This window comes from Lepidochelys olivacea (assembly GCF_965140295.1).
Source record: "Lepidochelys olivacea isolate rLepOli2 genome assembly, chromosome: 11".
NCBI classification, from domain to species: Eukaryota; Metazoa; Chordata; order Testudines; family Cheloniidae; genus Lepidochelys; species Lepidochelys olivacea.
In genome coordinates, this window is record NC_140421.1 from 34,009,930 (window position 1) to 34,037,070 (window position 27,141).

At 37.4% G+C, this 27,141-nt stretch overlaps 1 protein-coding gene across 1 annotated transcript in view; it reads left to right on the forward strand.

Moving 5' to 3' along the window:
- Positions 1–27,141, forward strand: part of PSMD14 (proteasome 26S subunit, non-ATPase 14) — a 62,073-nt gene that overhangs the window by 12,170 nt on the left and 22,762 nt on the right. The window contains exons 3-7 of the mRNA XM_084642985.1: positions 2,477–2,528; positions 19,337–19,408; positions 19,796–19,915; positions 21,146–21,216; positions 22,234–22,384. Of these exons, the coding sequence (XP_084499111.1) occupies positions 2,481–2,528; positions 19,337–19,408; positions 19,796–19,915; positions 21,146–21,216; positions 22,234–22,384 (462 nt within the window). The 5' untranslated portion in view covers positions 2,477–2,480. The remainder of the gene's footprint in view (positions 1–2,476; positions 2,529–19,336; positions 19,409–19,795; positions 19,916–21,145; positions 21,217–22,233; positions 22,385–27,141) is intronic.

Here is a 27,141-nt window from a genome sequence, read left to right on the forward strand (position 1 = left end):
AAAAACCCAGCACAGTTGGCGTTAATTGGCATACACTGCAGTTTCATCAGAAGTACCAAACAATGACTGTATGGGGAATTATCCTTTCCACACCCACTTTGGGATTGCTTCCCCCAGATCAGTGTTGAGACATTGCTGGTACAGTACAGAGAAGCTTATACCTGTGCTGAATTTCTTTTTGCAGATAGAGAATTTTGGTCTCTATGGCTGTCAGACATTTTTCATGAGCACCAAACTCACACCTGAAAATGAAGGCATTAATCTGTGGCTTTTTTTAATTTCCTCAGTCTTAATATGATGTAGTCTCTATCCAAGATACCTTTAAAGGGATGTCTTCTGGTAATGTAGGTCCCAAATGTAGGATTTGATGTGTTCTCTTTAAAAATAATATTTTAAAAACACCAAAAGGGAATCCAAACACAGCACCACTCTGCTGGTGCACTAGAACTAGAAAGGTTTCAGAGTCGCAGCCGTGTTAGTCTGTATCCGCAAAAAGAAAAGGAGGACTTGTGGCACCTTATAGACTAACAAATTTGTTAGTCTTTAAGGTGCCACAAGTCCTCCTTTTCTTTTTGTAGAACTTGGAAGTGGAACTGACTACATAAAAAAGTGATGCTGACCAGACTATTTTTATCCAAGTTGTTTGAAGTACAAAAAGTAAATGGCATAAATGGTAAAAACTATTATGCTTGAATTTTATTTTAATCATCTCACAGGGTGCTAGTAACGCAGGGAAAGACAGTTGAATCTGACTGTGTCCCTTAAGCTGGAAGAAAAATAATTCAAAATTCTGGGTTTTCGATAATAAATCAAATTTATAGATCTTGACAGATAGCTAGTTAATAAAAATGTTAACATCTTTTGAAAGATCAATAGTGTTGTCTCTAACATCATTCCTACAACTTCAAGATCAAATTTGTTTTCGTTTTAATATACAGACTAAAATTATTTTTTAAGTCTTTAAGATCCTTCACCATTTTTTTCCAGTTCTCAAATATACCTTTGCTCATGTCCCTTTTTGTCTGTACTTGTGGCTGCATAAAGCAAGTTCTGGAATTTGTTTTGTTTGTGATCGCTGATGGTGTTTTGTGATTGAATATTGCATGTGGTGGGAACAAACTCATTTGCCATGTAAATATGGTCACTTGCTGTTTTCATTCTGTTTTTATAATGTGGGGGTATGATGGTAAACTTGAACAGACTTTGTAGTATTGAGCCAAAGTTGTGCAAGATGGGGTTTGCTCAATAGTCTTGTGGTATTAAGGAAATCCATTTTTGGCCTTGTACTGTATCTTTCACTTCCAAGTAAGTGTGATAAAGCAGTCAAGACTCATAATTTGTCTTAAAACTCTAAAAATGAAAACCATGTTTCAAGTTAAAATTTAAGGCTTAGAACTTGTTGAAAAGTGAGCTTTTCTTAGTTATTGAATGCCAACCCACAACTGGGTTTTAGTGCTTGCAAATAAGTGCTTGCAAATAAGAACTGTAAGGTAAACCAGGCGAGCCACGAAAGGTTCCTGAATCTAACTGGGACAGTACACTTATATTGAAATTGTGCGTGTATGTATGTGTATATATATGCTATCTAAAAATATGTATGTTATTTCTGAACAAGAAAATGATTTGGTCAGTGAAATGAATAGTAGCTCAAGTCTTTAACAGTGGCATGGTTTAATGGTCAGTTGAGGCCATATAAAACTACATAAAATATTTATCTCATTGTCATAGAAATCAGAAAAGAGGGGAAGCTCAGTTATTGAAGTAATACTTTTCAAATACTCTAATGGAAAGAGCTGTTAAATTTTGTTGCTGGAATAGTCTCCTTCTAAGGTATTCTATATGCAACATTTTAAATGCATGAAATGACTGTATTGCCCCATGTATTCAAACTAAATGCATTTGATGTTTACTTTACAGTATTTCTTTAAGTATAATGAGTTCATTTAAAAAAAAGCTTTAGATGCTAATTCAGAGATCCATAATCTGTTCAGTGTCTTTCACATGCAGTTTTTACAATAACTGACAAGCTGTAAGTTAATTAGCACAGAACTTACTAATGAGGCTGTAAAAAATCCTTACTTTTAAATTAAACTTTTATTGATGCATGCTGGACACAATTGAAGGAAATTCAGTCATACCTGTAATATGTTTCAGGCATTTCCCTCATGCAGGTGCTCTTTCCAGATAAGTAAAACATTATTGTATGATAACAAAGTTTTGAAAAGTATGACAAAAATGCTTATCTTTAGATATTGGGATAACCCATAACCAAAGCAATAAAATAAGGTCTGTTAATTAGCGAGGAAGACAGCTTTTTGAATTAATATGTGGTGTTAATTAACAGGAAGTCTGATGTTGTGTTGTAATTACCACCAATATTTTTGACATACTGAGTGACTGAAGGTGAATTATATAGATAGCAATTTAGTAAATACTTCTGAGCTTAGGAACGTTTTCCTTTGTTTCTGTTCTCTAGAAATATGGACAGACTTCTACGACTTGGAGGAGGCATGCCTGGGCTAGGACAGGTTAGTATACAACTTGCAAATATATTCTTATTACATTTATCATAGTTTATTTTTATAATTACCAAAATACCCAACCTTTTAGCAGCAAACAACTGACTTCAGTTTTGTAATAATCTAAATGTATAGAAAGCATTGCTGTATAGTCTATGCATGAATTTTGTTGATGTGCATTGCATTGACACTGAGGATGAACTTCCAAAATTTACAGAATTTGCAAACATGCTGTGTATAAAAATACAGGATTGTTTCAATATTTCATGTGATGTCTAAACAATGTAGTCCACTGAATGCTGATGTATCTGCAAAATTAAACATTAAATAAAACAAATTGCAAATTAAACTGCTCAATAAAACTGACCTTGCAGTCTTCGGTTTAGTCAATAAGAATACCTTTAAATACCATTCATCTGATGCAGTGAATAAGTAGATTTCATAACACCTGAGATACCATGGGGGTAGGTTCTCATATGGATTTGTGGAGGCTATTTGAATTGTTTCTAAAAGAATTAATCACACATGTAAGTAGCCTTGCTTACACATATGTAGTTCTTAAACACAGTAATGTTGCTTTCTTTAGTAACCGTCCTGCTTATGGAGTAAGGGCCTTTCTGGTAGCTTTCCAGTTCCTATCACAAACTTTTCAACTAATATGTGGCCTCCTCCATTTTCTCTCACCAGATGATACCACCTGTTGTGTTTTTTTTCCAGCTGATTTGTCCAGAGGCCTTAATATTTGTGTGTATGCATGTGCATCTCTCTTTTGTGTCTGTCCGTTTTCTTCAGAGAGATGAGGGCAGCTTCATCCTGGGTGTTTAGCACCCTGGATGCAGTGGAACTAGTTTGGGTCTGCCATGAGAGGGTGGACAGGACACCTGGAGTCTAAGGAGAATGTATTTGGGACATGTTGGTGGAACCATTACTATGTAGATACGCCAGTCTTGTTTCCAAATAGTGTGGGTAAGTAAAGCTTTGTGAGCTACATCATTGTCTAGGTCTACTGGAAGGATTGCTTCTCATGACTCCAGTGGAGTTTCCCTCGGCCACGCCCAACAATCTCAGCTTAGCATGGTGGTCTGGGTTTACTCCCCCTTAATGATTTTTGTAATATATTGCAAACATTAACTTAGTCTGTAATTCCCATCCATATTTGGCTCCTCCGTGTTCACAGTAACATACGTTTTGAAGTCCCTGGTTCATTGCTATAATTCCTGGGATAGTTGCAAATCCTTCAGATTCATAATTTTTTTCTGTAATGTGTTTCTAAGTGTCCAACTCTAAACAGGAAAGTATACATCAGTAGTCCCCCAAACTGTGGGGCGCCCCCTGGGCCAGCCCTCACAGGGTGGAGAGGGAGCGCCACCCAGTCCCACTCTGACCCCAGTCTTGGCTCCCGGCCCTGCTTGCAGCCTCAGACCCACCCCCCAACCCCAGCTGCGGTCCCAACCTCAGCCTCCTTACTCCTAGCCACACCTCCCCTCTCCCTCTTCACTCCCCTCGAGCCGCAGCCCTGCTCCTGGCCCCAGCTCTTCGGGGGTGCACAGACAGGTGTAAGGGGGGCACAGTGTGAAAAGTTTGGGGACCACTGGTGTACAACATGTTGAAGCATTCAATGATGTGCTTTTTCTAACATGTAGAACTACATCTGCTAGTTGGGTGGCCAGATCAACTTCATTTTTTTTTAAGTGATCCATTTTCTCTTTTTCAGCTAAAATTCTCTTCACGCTCCTTTAGTGCAACTTCAAGCAGTACTCAGTTATTTTTAGCTTCGCTTTCTTAAGCAGTTCTGAGATTTCTCTTGTTACTCTGTGCTGCCAGTCAGCTTCATGACTCTTCATTTTTCTAACATATGCATAGTCTAATCACTCAAGCTTTCACTTCTTAGTCCTCTCTGAACTTGATGCACATCAAAGCTGTTTTTCAGATTTACAGTTAACTCTCTAGCCTAACTCTCTAGAATTTCCCAATTTTAATCTGAAGACAAATATAAAATGTAGGAGACAATAAAATGACGTTCAAAAATAAGCCTTACAAACTCTCCAGCACCTGGCTACAGAATTTCTATCCATGTTTAAACATAGAAGTGTCTCCTGAAGAAACTTGTGAGAGAGTGAGGGGAATTACACAGAATTTTATTTATTTATTTTAAATTTCAGGCAGGGGTGAAAGTAAAATGCAGCTCTTACCAGTACGGGGCCAGCTCTGGCTCCCCCAGAAGGGGCGGGGCCTCAGGTGGAAGGGGCGGGGCTGGGATCAGCACATATTCCCCCCCCCCGCCAGCCCATCTGCGCTGCCTGGCCCGCGTCACCCAGGGCTCCAGCAGCAATTTAAAGTTGCACCCCTGGGCAGCTACTTCTTTTGCTCCTTCCCCCCCACCCCCCGTGGGTGGCCGAGGGGGCGAAAGGGACAACGACATTAAAGCGCTGCCACGGCAGTGCTTTAACGTCGCTGTCCCTTTTGCACCCCCTATCAGTGGCCCTGCCAGGTCGTCGCTGCCCCTTTTGCGCCCCCGCATTGGCGGTCCTGCAGGTAAGGGGTGGGCGCAAAAGGGGCAGGAATGTTAAAGTGCCATGGCAGCGCTTTAAAGTCAACGGTAGGGCCAATACTGGCGGCTACTTTTTACCGGTACTTCGTACTGGCCTGTACCCCCTTACTTTCACCCCTGATCTCAGGAGAACTACATTGCTGCTATTGCTGGTTGCAGCTTGAGCTGAGTAATGTCATGGTTACTTTTTTAGCTCTTTGGTCGATTAAATCGATAGAGACGTACAAAAGAAAGTCACTTATGCCCATAGTTTATGTATTGGTATATGCCTGAATTTGAATTGGAGATGGACAGTTTTTATCTTGGATATTTTTGCTGGTAGCAGAGGAACTCCGGACTGAATCAGATGGCTGTTAAACTGAAAACAAACGCAGGTATTCCCCAGAAATACTTAATCCTGTTACAAAACTAGTGATATCGCTGCCAGTAATGTCCCTAAATTGGACTAGTCTTGAAACTATTGTACATTCCTCCATCTAATCATTCTGTTACAAATGACTTCTGTTTTTGTTGGTTTTACTTTAAAAGTTAAACCTCATAGTAAAAAAGCTTATCCAAGTCAACTATTCAAGTTTGTTCCTCTGCTAATATGAGAATGTATTAAGTTTGCTCTTCTTTATACAATTCTTCACATATTCTGAGGGCAGTATTAAATAGCTGTAGGTAACTCCTTTCTTGAACCATTCTTTGAGATTGATTGCCTGGCAGTTGAAATGGGTGATTTGGTCTATGACAATAGCCCACTTCCATTGATATGTAACAATGGATCAACTCTTAGTCAACAAATGGCCACTCAGTTAATCTTTACTAACCGAGCACTGCTTTGGTGTCTCCATCACAAATTTCCCTCTTTCCGACACTACCTCATCTCTTTCAGCATTGCCTTTCTTCTCCCCTCCACCTTGCTCTGCCACCTATTCCTTCCATAACCTTCAATCCATCAGCATCCACATATGCTGTTCTGCTCTCAGCCCTTTCATCTCTCTATTTCCTCTACTCCACTCTGTATCAAAAGTCAAATGTGGTATATTCTCCCATCACAAGGTCAATCCCTCAAACCCTCAGTATCTGTTTTTACGCTCTTGTTCTGCTGCTGCTGAGCAATTCTGGTCAAAGTCTCATGACCATGCTGAATCAAAACTACAATTTCACTCTTTCTTCCTTTAACTTTGTCATCTTCTTAGCCAAACAGCCCTACTTCCTATGCTCAACTCCAGCAGCTTCTTCTTCCTCTGACTTTCTCCTCAAGCCCTTCGCCTGCCTGTTTTCTCCTCCCTTTCCATGTAGGATCTTGCTGGTTTCTTCAAAGAAAAATCATTACCTCCCTCCTCTCCCACATCACTGACAGTGAGACTTGTTGCTTGTTGTCCAGCTCCAGCCCTTCATGATCAAGTAACCTCCATCTCCTCTCATCTTTTAACTTCTCTTGCTGTTCTGCTCCATCCCATTTCTCCTTCACCTCACACACTCATCAGATTACTTTCCTTATCAGTATAAGCAGGTGTTGGTCCCCTCATCTTCAAAAAAACCAAACAGCACAAGTACAAAACTCTTAACCCTACCTTCCACTTCTCCTGTCATTCAGTATCTCTTTGAACATGCTGTGTACAACTGCTGTTTTGAGTTCTTATTCCAATTCCATTCTTGATGCTTTCTAGTCCGGCTTCTGCCTTCATATTCCACTGAAACTGCTTTTATTAAAGTCTCTAATGACCTTTTTCTGGCCCAGTCTCACAATCTGTATCCATTATCTTTGACCTTTTGGTGGTTTTTGACACCTACTTTTTGAAATTTTGTTCTCCATTGTGGTTCTGTCCCCTCATGATTTTCCTCTGACCTCATTGGTTGCTCTGTGTGTCTCATCTGGAGGGCAGTCCTTCTCCCCTCTTTCCTTTTCTGTGGGTGTCCCTCAAGGTTTTGTCTTTGTTCCCCATCTCTTTTCCCTCCTACACACCATCTCTACTTCCCCTACCTCACTTATCTAGTAACATGTTGCAGTGTCAACCGCTGCCATCATGCTGCTTACATTCCCTAGTCAGCTTCTGCTTCAAACATCTCTGGGCTCTCTTCCACATTGCACCTTTTTCAGGGGAAGAACTCCCTGATAAAATGAATACTTTGTCAGATTTCTCCTTAGAATCACCTCTGCTGACCATGGGTAGGCAGGTAACTAGCTGTGACTCTTCCTACTCCTTTCCTCCCTACCCGCATTTAAAACAAACTACGGTATGTGTAATTAACAAAACTGACTATTCTTCAATATAGTGTTTGTATGTCATATGTCCATTCTCTGCTGTGTCTACATGATTTTAGACTGTAAACTGTTCATGACAGTGATTGTCTCTCTTGTATTTGTACTGCACCCAGCACGTTGGGGTCTCAGTCCTGGTTGGGCCTTTGGGTGCTACATAATACAAATTACTACAATTAAATAATCTTCCCAGTATTGGGTCTTTGTGCAAACAGGAGATCTGGAATAAGTAATTCTCTGTATCAGTTAATAATTAATTGAGATAAAAAATGAGACCAAGGAATTGATTTACAGGAATCCTCTTATGTATTTAAATCTTACTTTTCCCATCATTTGCCTGTGAGGGCAAAAGAACCACCCTGAAGAATTTAGTTCAGGTCAATGACTGTTAGTTGTTTAAATACCAAGGAGATTATTTAGAATTTGAAGACGTTCCTAACATTAGATATGTTAAACGAATCTATACGTTGTGTACAGCTAATATATGGCATGAATCCTTTTTTGGAAGCATGATTTCAATAAAAGTGATATCGGACCCAACGAGAAGCAAAGCTACCTTTGTGAAGTATACTTCTGTGTTCAGGAGGTGGAAAGATTAATGAATTTAAAAAAAGAGGTCTGTCCTAACATCTGGTTCTCCTACCACTCATGTCATTGTTTTCCTTCCGCTATTCTTTTCCTTCCATCTATGCTTATTTCCCCCCCTCCCTTTCTGTAGTGTTGGAGAGCTGTGCCTGCAGCACAGCTGATTGGTACGCCACTTCCCTGTTCTGCCTAGATTGTGTGCAAAAGACAAATTAGGGAGTATAACTCAAGCTTTAGGTTTTATTGGGGCAGCAAGAGAATCAGTGTCACTGGGACTTGGAGGAACACCCCTTTTCATTTTGCACACAATTTGCTGAGATATTAATTGAATCCATTACACCTGTCTTTACTAGTCATTGTCCTCCATGCCACAGGATGTGTAGTGATGTCAATTCTGCATATGCATCTTTTAGTTAGTCCTATTGATTACTACCTCCACTATTCTTCCTGTTGTCCAGAGGGTACACAAGATGAATTTAATAAGAGCTTTTGTTGGTGTCGTCCTCCCTGTGAGGCTTTCAAAATGGTAAGAAACCAGCTGTGTTTTACCCATGCTGACACATCCCATCCAGTTATTTTCTCCACCCAAATGTGATCAGTAACACGTAAGAAAGGCCTACGTTTCGTGTTGTATATATGTGCTACACTTAACAAAGCTCTCATGTAGAGAGCAATGAGATCGTTTTAAAAATATACCTTATTGTTCTTAACCAATCTTCACTACTTTAATATAATTTTAAAAACTTTAGTTTTATTTGACTGTTCATTATTTTTTTCATGCATGTAAGTGCTTTACTGCAGTAAACCAAACGATCGTTATTCTGACTGGATGCTTTAAAGTAATCCATTTGATGGAGGGTAGAGAGTAATCCAATTTTTTTGGGGGGTGAGCTGTGTCTTATGCAAAGTGTTTGCACCTTGACTTGAAATAAAGAAAATAGAAGTGCAGATAGCTAGTTTATTTGAATAATGGACTTGCCAATTAGCCATCAAGTGCTTCCATCTGTGAAATTGTTGATCAGATGGGTTAGCTGGGATGTTTCCAGATTAGGGCATTATAAATGGCACTTGAAAACTGTCACTTTGATTATGAGGTTTCATGCATTGCACTGTTTGATGCTGTGGAACCTTTTTTCCTTATATTCTTTTTTTTTTTTTTTTTTTTAAAGAACACAGTGATCCCATTTATGAAATCTGTGGCACCAGGGGAATTTGGGAGACCTGCCACTGATCTAAAATTCTGCATAATCTGCTCATCTAATCAGTGCAAGGATTAAACACAATGTTACTAGTTTCTTTTGTGAGCTTCAGAATGGGGGTTAGTGATCTGGCAGGCACAGGTGGGTGAGGTTCAGTGCAGATCCCTTCCAATTTGCAAATTAAATGCAAGTTTCCTTTATACTAATTAGAGCAACTGATTTTTAGATATTCCTGCATCTCTAAATAAACGGCATATTGGCTTTGGCCTTTCTGCATGCTCCTGGATATTTATGCATATGTAATGGCACACCTTGTAGGAAGTTTTGTTGGTTAATAGCACACTTTGGGGATACAACACATTGCAGTTAAATTGGAGGAAGTTTGCAACTTTACTGAGCACCACTGCCTATTTAGATTAATGTCCATCTGTTCAGATTTGGTATCCACAGGCACTTAAGCAGCTTCATCTTTTTTCCACCCCTCTCTTCCTGGGCCTGTATGCTCATGGCAAGGGTTGTGCTACTCTGTGTCCTTGCATTCATCCATATTTAATTATTAACATTTGTTTTTGCACTATTGAGTTATTATCTCTCCAGATATGCTAGCAGAGGTGGTTGGGACACATAAGAAGTGCTTGAGGAAACAGTCATCTTAATGTTATCCAGTCCTACTTTTTCCTTGCTATACATTCCTCAAATACCTACTGACAAATTTCTTTTGCTTGGAAGTTGCAATGAGATGTGGTGCACCTATTTTGTGCTTTGATGTCCTACCTGAAGAATCTTTTCATTCAAATTCTTCCTAAAGATGCACTTCTTCCACAATGCATTCAGTCATAACAAATAAAGTAAAAACAGAAAAAAAAATTGATAGTTATTCTTGCAGAGTCTCAAAGTGCATCCTGTCCTTTCACACTGTAAACTCTTTGGAGTAGGAATGCTGTATTTTGCCTTAAATCCCTTTAAATGTTTCCCTGCACAGCATGTGATTTGGTACCCAATATCAATACCCACAGAGCACTAGAGTCCCCTAATTAAGCTGTGATGTCCAGATAAAGTAGAAGAAAACCTGGGTTTACCTATTGAAATTCTGCGTGGATATAAGTTTATACACACTAAATTCCATTATTTGCCTTGAGGCTCTCTTCCCCATACCCACTGAGGATGTGGTCTCTAGCCAAGAAATAAACACACAAATCCCTTTGGGCAGTGAGGGAGGAATCTTGAAGGCAGGAATACTGGAACTTTGCAAAACTAATTTCTAACAGTTGTTAGATCGTTTGTATTTTTCTTAACTTTATTCAGAACTTTAACTCTGAATTTTCCAGGCTTTTTAGCATTTTTGGGTGAGGAGTATGATCTTGTGTTGTGCGTGTGAGAATTACGGCATTCTCAGGGGTTCTTTCCACCTCCACCCTCCTCTGATATTTACAACCTTAATTCCATCTTAATGAAGTTTTATTATATTCTGGAAATTTGCTTTACATTTTTGAAAATGAGTAGGAGGCAGTAATGACTGCAAGTACCGTTGTCTGGCCTTACTTTCCTTACACGGTTTTAGTGACTACTTGAGTTTTTGATTTGAACAATACAAGAAAACTGGAAATAGCTGCAGTCAGGTGGATACTTTATTTTAATACATTTTGTTAACAACATTCAAAAATGTCTTTTAAGGATTATAGACTCCCTTAAAGTAATGTATATGTATAACTAATTCTGCAGTATAGATACGTTTTTAATGATTGAAAATAAGCTGTTTGTTTGTAATAAAACAGGCTAATTGGGATTCTGGCTGGTCATCTTTAAAATAAATTGTACTGAGATCAAATTTCAAGCTTAACTTTGATCCCGTAGGCACAAAGGCATTGCTTAATCTGATTGGACCTTTGGATCCCCTAGTGTTTAGTCTATAGTGAGAAGGGCATGAGGCAGTAATTTAAACTGTAATGAAGAATAAAAAGCACATGAGTAAAATCATTTTCTAGATCTTGTCTGTCTAGCAGCTTCAGGACATATGAACACTATTTTTTGTAAGATAAACTTTTAACATCTATTCAAAAGAAGAAAAATTCTTGGTCACCAGTTGAACAAAACCTAATTGAATTCTTAAGGTGTATAGGAAATAGAATCTGTACTTAGGCCTTTCTGAAAGGGTAGCTCAACCAATTCCTTAAAACTCTCATTTAGAAGATATTAGCAGAGGCAAAGAAGAATTTTTGTGCAAACTAGTCAAAATTAAAAACTTTGGATTGATCAGCTAGCACCTGATACCAAATAATTTGCATGTTTTTTCGTGATCATTTTAACCTTTTTATACTTCTGTTATGGAAAAAGTCTGACCTGGCTCTTTCTGTGCAGTTACCCCGTAAGAGATATAGACTGCACACTTGGAAAAATTACTTAATATTCTTAAAGCTGCTGTTTTTAGACCCAAAGCTTCTACGAGTTTGAGTTACTGTCGCAGGCCAGTTTAACTGCTCATGTTTTGAAGCCTGCCAAAGCTTCCTGACATAATGTTATATTCCCCATTCTTTATATGCAAGACTGATGGTATGAGACACTTTTTATTCCTAGTACAGCTAGAGTTGCTATTAATTTTAGTTACCTTAGTTTTGATCTAGGGGTATACCTGAATTATTGAGGTTTATCTTTTTGCAGAGGAGATGGGCAATTGGCAAATGTACTGAGAGACATTGGATTTTCTTGTGCAGTTTTATCTTATCCCAGCTAGTTTTGGGTTCATCACAGTACGTGCTTTAAAACACCAGCAGAGGCCTTGATGTTTGCCCAAGATTACTGCTCCAGTTGGAGGATCAATATACGATAAATGACTAACTGCAAACATTTCTATAATTTTCTCTTTCTGATAGTATGTGAATCAACTAGAGAGACCATGGTTTGTTTATAAATATGTAGTGTTTTATAGCTATAGCATGTTTGTTTGCTTGTTTGGTACAAATATGGATCTAATCTTGCAAATGTTTCTAGACATAGTGCTTACTTGCAGAAGTTGTCTGGTAGATTAAGAAGTATTTGCAAGAAACGAGAGAGGTAAAAATGAAATATGCTGAATGCCCACTATGCAGACTGTGCGGATGGTTCAGCATGAATTTTAATTTTACTTCTAAAATTTGTTTTCCCTCTGTAAATTCCTCTGGAATGAACAACAAATCAGGAAACACCAGAAGTCTTCATTCTGTGACTTCACTGGTGTTAGAGGGCTATTAATTTGCTATACTGCAGGATCTGCAATATGTGTTTTGTTTTGTTTTGTTTTTTGTTCTGGTGCATTATATGAAGGGAACTGTTGAAATCTGAAGTTTTACCCTTTATCATGGGGACTGAATAAAACATCTATATTTAATTCAAGTATATTCTATTACCTTTTCATATAATACATATTCTGATTATTTCACAGCAAAAATTGTACCCCTGGGTTCAAGCTTCATTTTTATTTTTCTTGGATTTATATTTTAATTCTAGGAATTACTGTGTAAGTGAGATGACACCATTAAAGGAGTCTTAGCTTTTTTTTGTCAATTGATCATCAGAGTGTACAGTGTACATTAGCAGACCTAAAAGGAATTTATGAAGTCCAACTAACCAATTATATGTAGCTTTTGTACTATCACTAGTACATCTCTCTGTAAATTGTCATATTCCTATGCACTTTTGGCAAGTAACGGTCTACAACGTGTTACATTTTACTCACTGTTTCTGAACCTTAGTCTGTTTGATTTACATTTAGAAAATATAGTAGTTCCAAGTCATTTAAAATGCTTACTCTTTCAAGAGTCTCTTCAATATCAAAAGCAAAATAATTCTTACTCCACAGTAGTAGGTGTTGAATTTGTGCCCTGGTGACTTTTCCCTCCTATATAACGTGCACAGGGACTTTTGTCCAGAGGATTTCTTTTGGAGCGAGTGGTGAAAATGCTTTTTTCCACATTCAGAAGTAATACAGATTTTAAATTAATCTCCCTCAATTGTCTTTAGGTGTAACAGCTGAAGTTATGTACTCAAAGGGTTAAGTCAGCATGAAAGAATTCATTTCCACTTTAATGACCTAGCCTTGCTGGGTTAGGACGATGGGGAACATGCTTCTGACTTGTACTCCTATTGCCAATTAACACCTCCTATAACAGGTGTCCTCAGCTAGTCATTGAAGCAGAGGCAGTAGAAATAGTTTACATGCCGCTTGTTTTTCACACTAGTTGTTTAATACTCACAAAATTAAAGTATTAAAAGGTTTTCTTACCTTGCTGGTTAAGAAATAAACACTGTAGCTTTGGATATTTGTGTGTTTGTCTTGTTTTTTGTATTTTAAATGGTGCCAGTTGTAAAAATTTGAGGTGTTGTATGCATCAGATATTATATTTTATGTAAGAATTCATTGTTGTTGGATATCACCTCAAAGAAATATATTGTACATCATGATCTTACCTCATTGCATCTTTTTACAGCTGTACCCATTTGGTCAAATGGGGCTTTTTTGTTGAAATCCCTTCTTTGTTGAAATGAGACACATTTAAAATCCAACTTTTATACAATTATTGTGACAATAGAGCAGTATTGACATAGAATTAAACAATAGAAAATGTCTGAAATATTTCTTTCACAGTTGCTATCGATCTCAAGTCCACTTTTATATACATATTTTAAAGAAATGTAAAACAAATAGTATAAGTGACAGGTAGTGCTCGAAAATGACACTTCACATTTAATCAGCAGGTATTTTAATAACGTAATAAAATAGGCTAAATTGATACCAGTTCACACTAAGAGAAAGGTGGAGTTTAATATACCTAAAAGTGTTAACAAATTTGCTAAAAGGCCTGAATAGATAACACTTTGAGGCATTAGTTTTCTTGCTGTTATAATGGCAAATGCCTTATGTAACACTTAATCAACAAAGGCTGTCCAAGTAAAAGTCTCAGCTTCTTATACTGGATCATATTTTAAACATGTAAAAGAAAAATAACCCCTCATTTAGTTTATCCTCCCGTTCTGTTCATAGAACACTTATTGAAAACTTAATTTTGCTTCACTTAAATAAGAGACCAAACAAATGCTTATTCATGATGCAAGTTTACCAGTAATCCTGATTTCTCTAAGTGATAGCTTTTATTAAAAAAAAAAAAGACTGGTCGTGCTTATGGATGAGACGATTGGCTTGAAGGCAAGTCAGTTCACTGATTCCGTTTAGAGGTAGCAGCATCTATTTTCCCCCCCCCCCCAATTGATTTTAATGTTGTGGAATGCTTTGTGCTTGCCGTATGTATTGGTAGCTAAAGATTTTTTTTAAACTGTTTTCCTTTGACTTTTTATAGTGATTGTATTGTCCTTTTTTATAAAAACAAATGAAGGAATTTCTCACATGTCTCCTGTGATGTTATAACCCCCATTCACTCTCCTGTTTTCCCAAGAAATTATCCAGTAGGAATAGGGGAAGGTAATATTTCCTATTTCTCATGTGAAATACAATAAAGAATTTTTAGGGTGTTGGAGGGGACTCTTCTGGCTATCTCTAAACATCAAAAAGGAGCAAAAGCACATTTTTCTTTTGCTGATTATCTGCTTGTATAATGAAGTTGTAAATATCTAAAAGTTCAGGTTTGATGCACCATTTAATTTAGCAGTAAGGTTCATCAACATAGTGCCCCTTCACTCAAGCTGGCAGGCAGTTAAATTTACTAAGGGTGACATTTGCACCTGGTATGAAGGTTCCCGTAAGACTCTCAGTCTTGGAGCTCACAGAAGGGGTGCACAGGCCTCTGGAAGGCTGCAGTGGGAATGGGCCAGAGGAGGGTTCCTTGGAATCTGAACTGTTCACCCAGACACCAGATGCAATGGACTTGTGACCACTATTCAAGTGCACAGGCTAGAATGGCAGCCACTTGTGGATCATACTCTGGCGTCTGAATTGACTTAATTTTCAACATATGGAAGCATTAAGAGAATTAGAAAACCAACATTATAAACCTTAAAGGCTATTTTGAAAAAGTTGGTGAACTGAAGAGTTACTTTTCCAGAGGATTGGTACCTCCTTAGTTTATTTCAATTTTTTTTAAAGTATTCCTTGCAGTCACCATGTCAAAAGCCTTTCTATTATTAATGCAGTAGTTGAGTATGTAGTGATTTTAAAAAACAAAAAACAACCTCCCACAACATCTAGTGGATAAAAACTACGTGCAAAAGCAGCATGATTTAAGAATACATTATGCCAGACAAACTGATAGAATTACAAGATTAGTGGATGAAAGAAAAGTAGATGTTTGTGCTTTAATAAAGTATTTGATATTCTGTATTACTAATTCCTGCTCCCAAAATTAGTTTGAATCACTTGCATCAGAACACTGTCAATTGGTTAAAGAACCACATGTAGAAAGTAATACATGGCAATATGTCATGTAGGGTACCACAGGGATCAGTATTAGGTCCAGTGTTTAACATCTTTTTAATGACCTAGAAGAGAGTAAACACCATATTAACGAAATTAACAAATGATCGTATGTTTTGTGGAGCTCTGAACACCAGAGGACAAAGCAATAGTGCAAAGGGACCAACGCTGATTAGAAAGTAACATGAGATTCATTCTAGGGAAAATGCAAGGTAAAACATCTTTTGCCAAATAAAGCAAAAACACAGATAACTGGAAAATAGCAATAATGCTGAATAGCATGTAAGGATGGTGGGAACCTAATTAGACATGAGTTTGCAATGAAATGTATTAGCAAAATGTCCAGTACAGATTTGGGCTATTTACAGAGAGGATTCACATTGCAGAGCAAGGATGTAAAAATCCCTCCCTATATGGTTCTGGTGAGAGACTACATATGGAATCTTGTGCTCGTTTCTGGCCAACTCCTTTCCAAAAGCTTAGGCTAATTCAAGAGGTATCAGGGAAGAACAGCGAAAATGGATAAGGGGCTGGCAGAATGATTTTTTTTTTTTTGGTTGTGTCCCTAATTCAAGGAAACATCAATACTCAGGGCCACACGTAAGCATGTGTTTAAAGTTAAGTACATGCTGAAGTCCTATTGAGTTTAAAGTAGGGCTGTCAAGTGATTAACAAAATTAATCGTGATTGATCGCACAATTAAGAAAATTAATTGCAATTGATCGTGCAATTAATCGCACTGTTAATAAAATTTTAATATAATATACCATTTATACAACACCATTTTATACAAAGTGTGCACCGTACACTTTGTATGCTGTGCTGTAATTAATATATTTGAAAATGTAGAAAAACATCCAAAAATATTTAATACATTTCAGTTAGTATTCTATTGTTTAACTGTGCAATGAAAACTGCGATTAATTTTTTTTTGAGTTAATCGCGTGAGTTAACTGTGATTAATTGACAGCCCCACTTTAAAGTTAAGCATCTGCCTTGCTAAGCGGGACCTTCCTGGGGAAAGATTGAATGTTAATGTGCAACTTGGCCAAGTAATGCCTATGGGGGAGAGGGTAAATAATATTTAGGTTTGTACCTGGGGTGAGGCAGATTATTTAGGCTAGTCCCGTGGGAGGGTTGAGACAGGGAAGGTATTGTTGGAACAGTTATTGGGCAAATTACTTAACCTCCCTGTGCTTCAGTTTCATTATTTATAAAATGGGGATAACGATGTTGACTTTTGTAAAACACTTTGAGATCTGCTGATGAAAACACTATACAAGAGCTAGATATTTATTATTCCACAGCCTAATAAATCATACTGCAAAAGACTTATTCAAGCTATATTTTTCCCTTTCTCAAATTCATCCCACTAATTCCAAAAATACCTACTCCCTCACTTTCTGTGGGGGTCCCCACAAGGTCCTATCTTAGTCCACTACTTTTCTTCCTCAGCACCCTTCTCTGTAAGTGAGATCACCCATTCACATAATTTCAATTATAAGTTTCAGACTAAAGATTTACTGGGTGACCTAGGGAAAACCCACTGAAAGATGATGGAATGGCCAGAGAGGTAACAGGAAAAAATAGAGGGGAAAATGGAGTTGTGAAAGATGGAGGACAAAATTTCAAGAATGACACTGTTGACTGTAGCCTCTAACAGGCTAGAAGTCAAGAGGGAGGGATGAGAGTTTTAGGAAGGAGACTTCTTCTGGTGGCACCACACAAACAGTGAGTTAGATGTTGGGTAAGTGATGTAGCCACTCTATCACGGCAATATCATCCAGAGACATCAAGCACATTCATCCACAGTCAAGATGATAAAGAAGGCAGTCCATTACCAGGTAGCACACTGTTTATTCTTGATCTCCAGAAGGGCAAGACAGGGAGCTTAAGAAGCTCCGCTATAAAAATGTAAGTTAAACCACCCATGACTATTACGTATCCTGTTGTAACGAAGAAGGATCTTTATGCCCTTTGATTGTTCTAAGGGGCATGTGAGAGCTGAGTCGGAGAGAGTGGGGAAACATAAATCTGAGTTGTCTGTCTCAAGAAATGCGCCAGCAATCCAAAATGAAGTCCTGGACCACCTTTTGCTACTATTCCTTAGAAAAGTGGTGTCTGATATACTGCCCAAGAAGCTCAACTGTTTCAGAAAAGGAGAGTCTTGACTTTAGCTGGTGTTTCTGATGTGGCTTTGAGATGAAATTGTAAAGTAAGCAGTCTTGATAGTTGGCTGTGTGCAGTAGTGTGGCCAGGACCTTATCTTTTTTAATCTGGGGAACAATGCCAGCCAGGACAGGAAACTGGAGTAAAGAGTCAACGTGGCAAATAGGTATATAGAATTGTGGATGCAGGGATCAAGGAGTATAGGACTACTGCTGGTTGACCAGAAAGATGGCAGAAGTAAAGAGGAGAAAACTAATTTGTAGTGGAGGAAGTCATCCGGATTTATTATTAAAATGTTCCACAGAAAAAAATCCTTCTTGTTGTATAAATTACCTTATACCATGCCAAGGTGGGGGTGTGGGTGGGTGTGTGTGTGTGAGAGAGAGAGAGAGAGATGTACATACACAAATGAAAGTAGATACAATAGGTGAGTGGTTTTTATACAAACTGAATTTACTAGTAGTTTTAGCTCTTGACTTTATCTTCAGATTTTATGGCCCATAAGGCTGGTCAATAGGTCTCACTTGGATCTGTGTTGGGAGCATGTCGTTCCAATATTACTGTTTCACTCTAAAAGTGAGGAGTTATTTAATGAAGTTGTCTAAATCTAGTCTTTAAACAGTGCTCATCACTTTGGCATTGGAATGCCTTCCAAAATTATAACATACAGTCTCATATAATTCTTTTCCCTTCACGCATCATGGACTGGACTTTTTTTTTTTTTTCCCCTCATCGGAATTTTTTCTAGTTATTCCACATTTACACAGCATTACTAAGAGTAAATGTACCCTGTTGTCTCCTTTTACGAAGACTGTAATACAAACACATTTGACTAATGAAGTACTATGACTTGGGTGGTAAAGGGATCAAATGAGATGTGGTTGTTTAGAGAAGGTCATCTTGTCCCTCACTTCCCAAAAACTGCATAGTTTTATCTTCAGATAGCCTGCTTTTTTTCCATTTCAGCAGTACACAATACCTTCCTCAACCAATCATTCACACCTGGGACAATTGTGCTAATTTTTGAATAACAACTCATAAAGCAAAGAGCGAAGTGTTTTGTTCACAGCTTTTCCACCTAGGGATTGGAGATCCATTTTATGTTCACTGTACCAGTGTATCTGAAAAGTGCTCCTGTTGCCTTTATCTGCAAGTCGTCTTTAACTGAAAACAGATGAAGCAAAGGGAAACTGCTGTTTGTGTTGGTGCCAGTTAATCATGCTAGCCCAGCAGCATTTACATTCACACCACTGTAAGAAACACATAGTTAATTGGTGAATTGGAGATATTTTACAGCTGAGGAAGGTTAGCATTGCTGAAAGACTTAACTCTTACTAATGGAAACTCGTCACTGATTCCGTATGTTTTGTAACTGGTTTGCACCCAGCACAATATTTACCAGTTTATTTTGTTTGATTTCTGGCTAGGTATCTAGATATCATAGGTAAGTTCCCCTAAGTTGCAAAATAGGTTAGTGTAAAAAAAAAAGTGCTGTATGTTTTCATTGTAAACACTGCAACCAATGGATTTACTGTACATAAAAGCACAGTCAGGTGCACAGTGTTCTTAGTCTTAGAATTTTGTGCAAAATAAAATAGAAATAATTGGAAAATGATGCAATAAATGTGGAGTAAATAGTTAATAATTTATTCTGTTTTGTAGGGGCCACCTACAGATGCTCCTGCGGTGGATACAGCAGAACAGGTTTATATCTCTTCCCTTGCACTGCTGAAAGTAAGTATTCTACAGTCTTTACTGAAAATAGCACTTAAGATATAAAGCATTATCTTTGTCTAGTATTCCATAAAGTGTAAAAAGTTTATAGGCTTGTAGTGTGGACAACTTGGTTTTTGACTGGATTATTTGTTTAAATGTAGTTATAGAATCTTACTGTAAATGTTCCAGTTATTTTCTTGCCACCAATCTTTATTGCTTGTATTATTCTTAGCACTATTCCAAAGCTTTACATTTTCAAAACACGCAACATGCTGTTAACTAATGAGTAAAATAAAAATAAGAACAGTGGCATTTTGGTAGAGGCAGAACTATCCCAAATCAAACCCTGAATCTCTTGTAAATAATACCATAGTATGTCATTGTAACTTTTGGTCTCCCTTCTAGATGTTGAAACATGGTCGTGCTGGTGTTCCTATGGAAGTTATGGGTCTGATGCTTGGAGAATTTGTTGATGATTATACAGTCAGAGTGATTGATGTGTTTGCTATGCCACAATCAGGAACAGTGAGTACTTTTCAGTAGGAACTAGAGTAAATGTTTTCTCTCACATTAAATAATTGTACATCATGTTATGTTTTTCCTTCCCCTCATCCCAACACACATAAGGTATGAAAAACTACTAATGATATCAGTGTCTGGATTATGCCCATATTAAATGTCTAAAGTCTGTTAAGAAAATGTTTAAGTTGAACTTGGTTAGGGGTTTAAGTCAAACCTATGGCTCCCAGTAAGTCCTTAACTAAGGCCTTTATGCTGTCCATAGCTATAGTACCCCAGTGTTTAAAGTTTTTGTAAACTGGTGACTTCAAGACCTGTATATCCAGTTGCAGTACTGATGGAGGTATTAAGGCCACGTTGCAAACTCTGGAAAGTAAGAGTTTGATGGAAATGATGCCATGCCCTTAACTGTAGTGGCACTGCTGAAACTGTGAATTTAAATCACTTCTCTGGGGCAGAATTTGTACTCTAGTGGCACGACTGTTAGATGATATTTCCTTTGTGTGGAAAGGTGATTGGTTTTACTTGAGGTTAAGAAATTGAATTTTATTAAAAGAGGGCAATGAACTGGGAGCTGGAATTGAAATTTATAGTGGCACTGTGTGTAGGTCGAATGAAATATTGGTCTTAATTAAAGAGGCAGTTTCCTTAATTGCCATCAAGATTACATATAATTGAAATATTAAAGAATTCTTTCTGAGTTTATTTTATGCATTGGCTAGCATGTTCTACATAGTCAGTTCACTGCCTTTGTTGATGGTGTATGCCCTTTGCCAGGCTCTGCAAGAGGGTATTTACCCTTACCAGTGGCAACAGACCTGGGCTGGCAGTAAGCAGCAGGAAGCAGTGTGCACAAACTAGAAATGGAGAGGACAGATGAATTGGGTTTTTTTGCATGGTTGGTGGTAGTGCTCACCCAAAATACCCTACTAAACAGAAAACTCAACATTTTTTTTTTTTTTCAAGGAACTACAGGAATAGATTTGTTATATTTAAATAATGCTCTGCTAGAACTTTGATTTATTTAAAAATTACACAATTTCCAAAAAAAATCCGAGTAGACAAACTTGAATAAAACTGAGAAGAGTAATGTCTCGTCATTAGTGAAGCTATTAGATCATTTTATGTCAGAGCAGTAAGAGTTTGTTTGTTTGTTTTTGTCTGTTTGCATGCATGTTTATCTTTTAAATTACTTTATATGTAAATACACTAATGCTGTCTCTCTTCCAAAATCAGGGTGTCAGTGTAGAGGCAGTTGATCCTGTATTTCAAGCCAAAATGTTGGATATGCTGAAACAGACAGGAAGGTAACTGTTTCAAAGCAACATCTGAAAGTTTAAGTGGCGTACTGTGTGGGTTAGGCTGCACATTCCGTATACTACATGCAAGACCTGTGATCTGTGGGGTGTTTGTTAATGTTAAACAGTAATAATTGACCTAATATTATGATGAATATCGCATGTTATACAACCCACTTCTCCCCATGGTTTTCAGGAGATACACTTCAGATCCAGATGAGTGTCATAAACTTCCTTCTCTTATTATCATAATAGTAAGCCTCGGTTTGAATGCCCCTCTAGTTAGTATATGGAGTTGCTAGAAAATAACTCAGTTTAAAGGAACTAATGTTTGTACTTTATAAATAGGAAAGCATTATTACTTTGGGTATTTTAGCTTTATTTACAGGCGTACAGTTACATTTAGTATATAAAAGAAAGGGGGAAAAACATTTTGATAAAAAGCATCTTCGTGTTTAAACAAATTTTTATTTTACTCTAACTCTCAACAGTTGTCATCTGCTTGCTCAAATTCTTTTACTGTGGAAAAAACTTCAAAATTAATGTTAGCAAAAGGCTCAGCAGCTGAGCAGAACAGTGCAAATTGCTTTTTGACTGAGTTTCTAGTTCTACTGCTGGTTTAATTGATATTAATCCTTTCCCGCCGTTTGTTCCTGCCGTCCATGTCTGAAATGGACTTTCTGCCGTGAAAATTCAACTCCTGACTCCAAGGAGTTAAAGAATAGATATTTACTTGAGCTGAAAGGGTAAAAACTGGTTCAGGGAAGGTGTGGTAACAGGGTGAAAAACTGAAAGCTTGATCTACCACTGCTAATGTGCATCCCTTAATGATAACACTCCTTTGTCGCACTTATTCATTTCCATGTTTTCACCATACGATGGTGAGTAATTTAAATGTTTCTAATGGTGCTTTTTTCACACCTGTGTGTCTTTTCTCATCCTAATTGATACCCTGTTACTTCAATGTTTCTTTTCATATCATAGGGGTTTATTGCTAGGAATTTCTAAATGCCCTCTTCGTTTCAGGCCTGAGATGGTTGTTGGTTGGTATCATAGTCATCCTGGCTTTGGTTGTTGGCTGTCTGGTGTGGATATCAATACTCAGCAGAGCTTTGAAGCTCTATCGGAAAGAGCTGTAGCTGTGGTGGTGGATCCTATCCAGAGCGTAAAAGGAAAGGTACAGTAGGTTTTTTTTAAATTTTTTTAATTTAATTAGCTAAGATTTAAAATAAAAACACTATAAAATGCATATTAGTTCTTGAATGTTGGACCCACATTTCAAAAAATCTCAATGACTCATTTAAATATTCTGTCTGGTTATAAATGAATCAAAAAACTCTACTGAAAGTGTACCATTTTCATTTGTTCCAACACTTGCATCAAAAGTCCCTGAGCAAGCCTGTAGCCGTAAGCCATATTATATATTTGGAATAATCAGTTCTAACCAAGTCATCTGTTTGCTATTCAAGAACCATTCAACACTTCTACCATTTGAGCCTTTTTCTGAATAAACAGATAATCCCGGTCTATAGTGTTTTAAAATTTGAGATATTAAATTTTGGACAGATAGTTAAAGCTTACTAATCGCAAATTGGGAAGGGTTCAGCCCCTAACATGAGCAGAAATAGTGCTTTATTTTATAAGCATTGCACATGACAGTTTCTGGTGGGATCTGCATTCCAAATGTTTTAGACAATAAAAACTTCCCTAAAGACTTGGTCTCAGCCATTTAGATATTTGAGTAAAGATGCAGATGAATGATTAAGTATGTTAAATGATTATGAAAAGATTAACTTGCAAAGCACATTGGGTTATAGTTGTCCTTTGTTGAAATCTCTTTTGTTCTTGTTTAGTTCTTTTTTTATTTCTTTCTAGCCCCATATGCCATTTTCCTATTTCCTGCCTCATGACAGCAGGGAGCAGCTCTATTATCACCTTCACAGAGCTGTCTGCAAATGTGAGAGGCAATTCGATTTTGCTCAACCACAGGGAGAGTGGATTAGAAAAACTACAGAACGTACAGAAATTGGCTAGGTGGTTACTGCTTTAAAATACTGCTGAGATGTTTTGTTTGAGCATGCACTTCCATTGTACTGTAGACCAATTATTTAAAATAAATCCTAATATAGATGTATGACATTAATATAATTTTATAAATAGTTTGAAAATATTTGTTTTCTGTATATGAAATACAGTAGTTATATAGCAAGATTATATTAAAGCTACCCACCAGCTCATCTAAATATTACCATTACCTCAGAGTGCTCATCTGTTATAAAATTATATGTGAACTCTTTGACATCAGATCATTATGACTGAGCAAAACTGGGGTCCATTCTAAATTTGGGGTCTATTCTTAGTTTTTTTCAAAGCGAAAAGCTTGCCTATATAAGTATTCATCAAACCAAAATATAAGTGATTTAAAAACAAATAAGCTTCTGGAGTTCTAGAAAATACTAAAAAGAAATTAAATTGACCCAAATGTCTTAAATTCCTGATTACATAACTGATATGTTGGAGGGAAAAGTGAAATATTTTGATAAAATATGTACAAGATTTCCTTAGACATCAGTATGTATTTTCTCTTTGTTTCTTCCTGTGTTATAAAAATCAGGACAGGTTGCTTTATATTGTATCAAAGTCAAATAACATGTATTCTATTGCTGCATTTTTAAATTAGATCAGAGTTAATATTAAATTAATTGCTAAATATGTTATCTTCACAGTAAATAACACTGCTGTTCTACAGCACTTATTAAGACCAAGTGTATTATCTACTCTTTGCTGTAACTGTGAATGTCCTCTTTGGGGGAGAAACTAGACTTTGACTTTTTCTGTTATGTTTTTATTTTTCCTAATCTTGAATATGAGGTAGTGCAGGTGTAGTCTGGTATTTTTTGTAAATATAAAAATAGTTCACAACTTTTCTTACGACGTTGTCCGACTATGCTAGAAGGGAGGATAGGAGACACTGGATGTGGTTTATTATGCAACTTTATTCCTAAATGTCAAGAAGTATCTGGCAGGTAAAAGTGGACAGTGTCGGTATTTCCATAATAATTTACATATACCTTGTGGTGGGCGAGCTGCTGGAGCTCTTGAAAATACTAAAAGCGCTCTCCCTTAACCCATTCTGGTTGCCAGCCAACCAGCTACTGGGACTTCACTCCCCCTTTGAATAAGGATGGAGAGGGCTGGGTCCCTGCCATATCAGTTATAGATGCATGAACCCTCCACCCCCAAATTCCTCTCCTTTGTAGAATAACTCCTTTAAATCCTTCACCAATCTATTTTATCTGACCGCTGCATTTTTTCCCTACGGAGTACCTGCACTGGACATCTGCCCCACACTTACGTAATGAGTTGCGACATCATAGCCTAATCCCTGTTTCATGTTCACACCAGCTAAACTGCCAATCTGTTGAGGGAAAAATTCCTCCCCAGATCTTTGAGAAAGGAGCGTGACTAGTGTTATGCCCACAGTGAATCATGACGAAACCTGGTATTTAACTACTTTCATGGGTGGGAGTGTGGGTGCTACTATCCCTGATCCAGGTAAAAGAGGGCTTTTCCTGCACGGGCATGGACCTAAATAGTCTGTTCTCTTCTGGTCCCCTGTGTGGGGCATGGGTCAGTGTCCCCATGCTGATCTGGTTTGAAGCTCCTGCAGCAAATCACTCTTCGGGTATTTCGCCTCTGAAGGGGAGACACCTTTTCCTACAAGCCAGACAACAGTTCCCACTGCACAACATGCAGTGAGGTCATTGTTACCAACTCTTGTGATTTATATTGCAAGTCTTGCAATATTATTTATCTTAAAGCTCCATCTCCTGAAGTCCAAATGATTAAATAAGTCTCAGCCTTCATTTAAAAAAAAAATGGTTCTATTCCTCATGGTTGTGGCAAAAAGCTTGAAAACATGACCAGAGTGTGCTTTAAAGGAGCAAAACCAGAAGGCACATAAAAATAACTCTTCACATTATTATTTTAAACCAGTTGCATAATTTTGCGGGAGGGACCTATCTCATGATTTTTTAAACAGTTGGAGTTTGCAGTGCTGCTCATATTAAAAAGATATTTGGCCTATGGAAATCAACTGAACCCACCATTTTGCTGTGATCATACTGTGATCACAGATCATTCCTCCTCATACCCTTGACCAACACAGCTACCCAGCAGAAGTTTTTAATGTAGACATGGCTTAAATTGAAATTTAACTTTTAGGGTGTGTTTTAAAGGTGCTGTTCGAAAACGTAGAATAATAGAAATATAGGGCTTGGACCCTCAGAGGTCATCTAATCAATCTCCCCATGCTGAGGCAGGATTAAGTATATCCAGACCATCCCAGACATGTGTTTGTCTAACTAGTTCTTAAAAATCTCCCGTAACAGGGATTCTGCAACCTCCTTAGGCAACATGCTCCAGTGCTTTAAATATCCCTGTATTTAGACCGTTTCCCCCTAATATTTAACCTAATCTCCTTTGCTCTAAACTAAAACGATTACTTCTTGTCCTACCTTTGGACATGGAAAACCATTGATCACTTTGTTTTCTTTACAACAACATTTTACGTATTTGAAGCCTCAGCCTTCTCTTCCTTAGATTAACCGTGGCTAATTCTTACAACTTTTCCTTATGGGTCACATTTTTTTAAACTTCCTATAATTTTTGTTGCTATCCTCTTGATTCTCCAACTTATTCATATCTTTCATAAAGTGCGGTGGGATTTTCATTACTTTAAATCTATATCATTAAATGTTTATCACAACTTTTCCCCATAACTGTGTACCAGCAATTCTAATGTATTGTCTAATGGTATCCTGTCTATAAAATAATAATTCCCAGCAGGTTTATCATAACATAAAGCACAAGAGTGAAGCTTGAGTTAGCTGGTTAAGGTTGGCTGATTACTGTTACCAGAGTTTGGAAAGTATTACATTAATTTCTGGGGTTGAATTCATTTGAAAATAAATTCATTTTAGTCCACATAGGCACCAGAATCGGATGTGGGAGAAGTGACCTCATGCAGGTTTATTCCTAATTGTTGCCGCTGATCTGCTTATGTGACTGTATACCTGTCATTTAACCTCTCTTTGCCCCAGTTTCCCAATCTGTAAAATGAGGTAACAGGGATTAACCACCTTTGTAGAACATTCTGTAATACATGCATTAAAAGCTCTGTAGAATTGCTAAATATTGACATTTTTGTTTCAATTTCTAACATTTTTAAGTCTCTCCGGAGCTCACTATGTGTTTGCCAAAAATTGTCAGATTTTTTTTTAAAAACTACAAAATCAGCAGCTGTTCCTCATCCCTAAACCAAAAAATAACTACAATAAATCCAACATAATCAATTCCTCTTTTCTCCCCCACCCCCACCCCAAACATCAGTCTTTATCAGGTCCCTCCTTCCCCCAAAGTCTGGTAGATAGGTAGTCCTTGCAGTGTATTTTTAAATTACAACCTAAAAGCCATGGCACCACTGAAAACAGTTCTGATAAGTTTTTTCCAAAGGCACTTTACTGGTTTTCTGTGATTGATACTTTAAGACATTATTCCAGGGTATTTTACCAAGTATTTCTGTTATTAGGTGTATATTTGATGTGACAAATCTGTTTCTCAAATCAAAATACGGTTTTTTGTATTATTCATATATTAAACAGGGGTACATATAAAAATCTCTCTGAAAACAGTGGTTTAAATGTCCATTGCATTATAGTAGTCCTTGTAGTAATGACACTGTCAAAATGACTGACTGACAGAAAATACCTATAATTTGTAACAGAAGAGCAATCTGCATTTTCAGAAGGGATCAACTTTTCTTTGAGAGGAAACTTCTTTTGTAAATAAACTGCATGTATTATACAAAACTATTAGGCATCTTGTCAGGTAAACCAAATATTATAAAGTATCTTGTGCTTCTGTCATTTACCT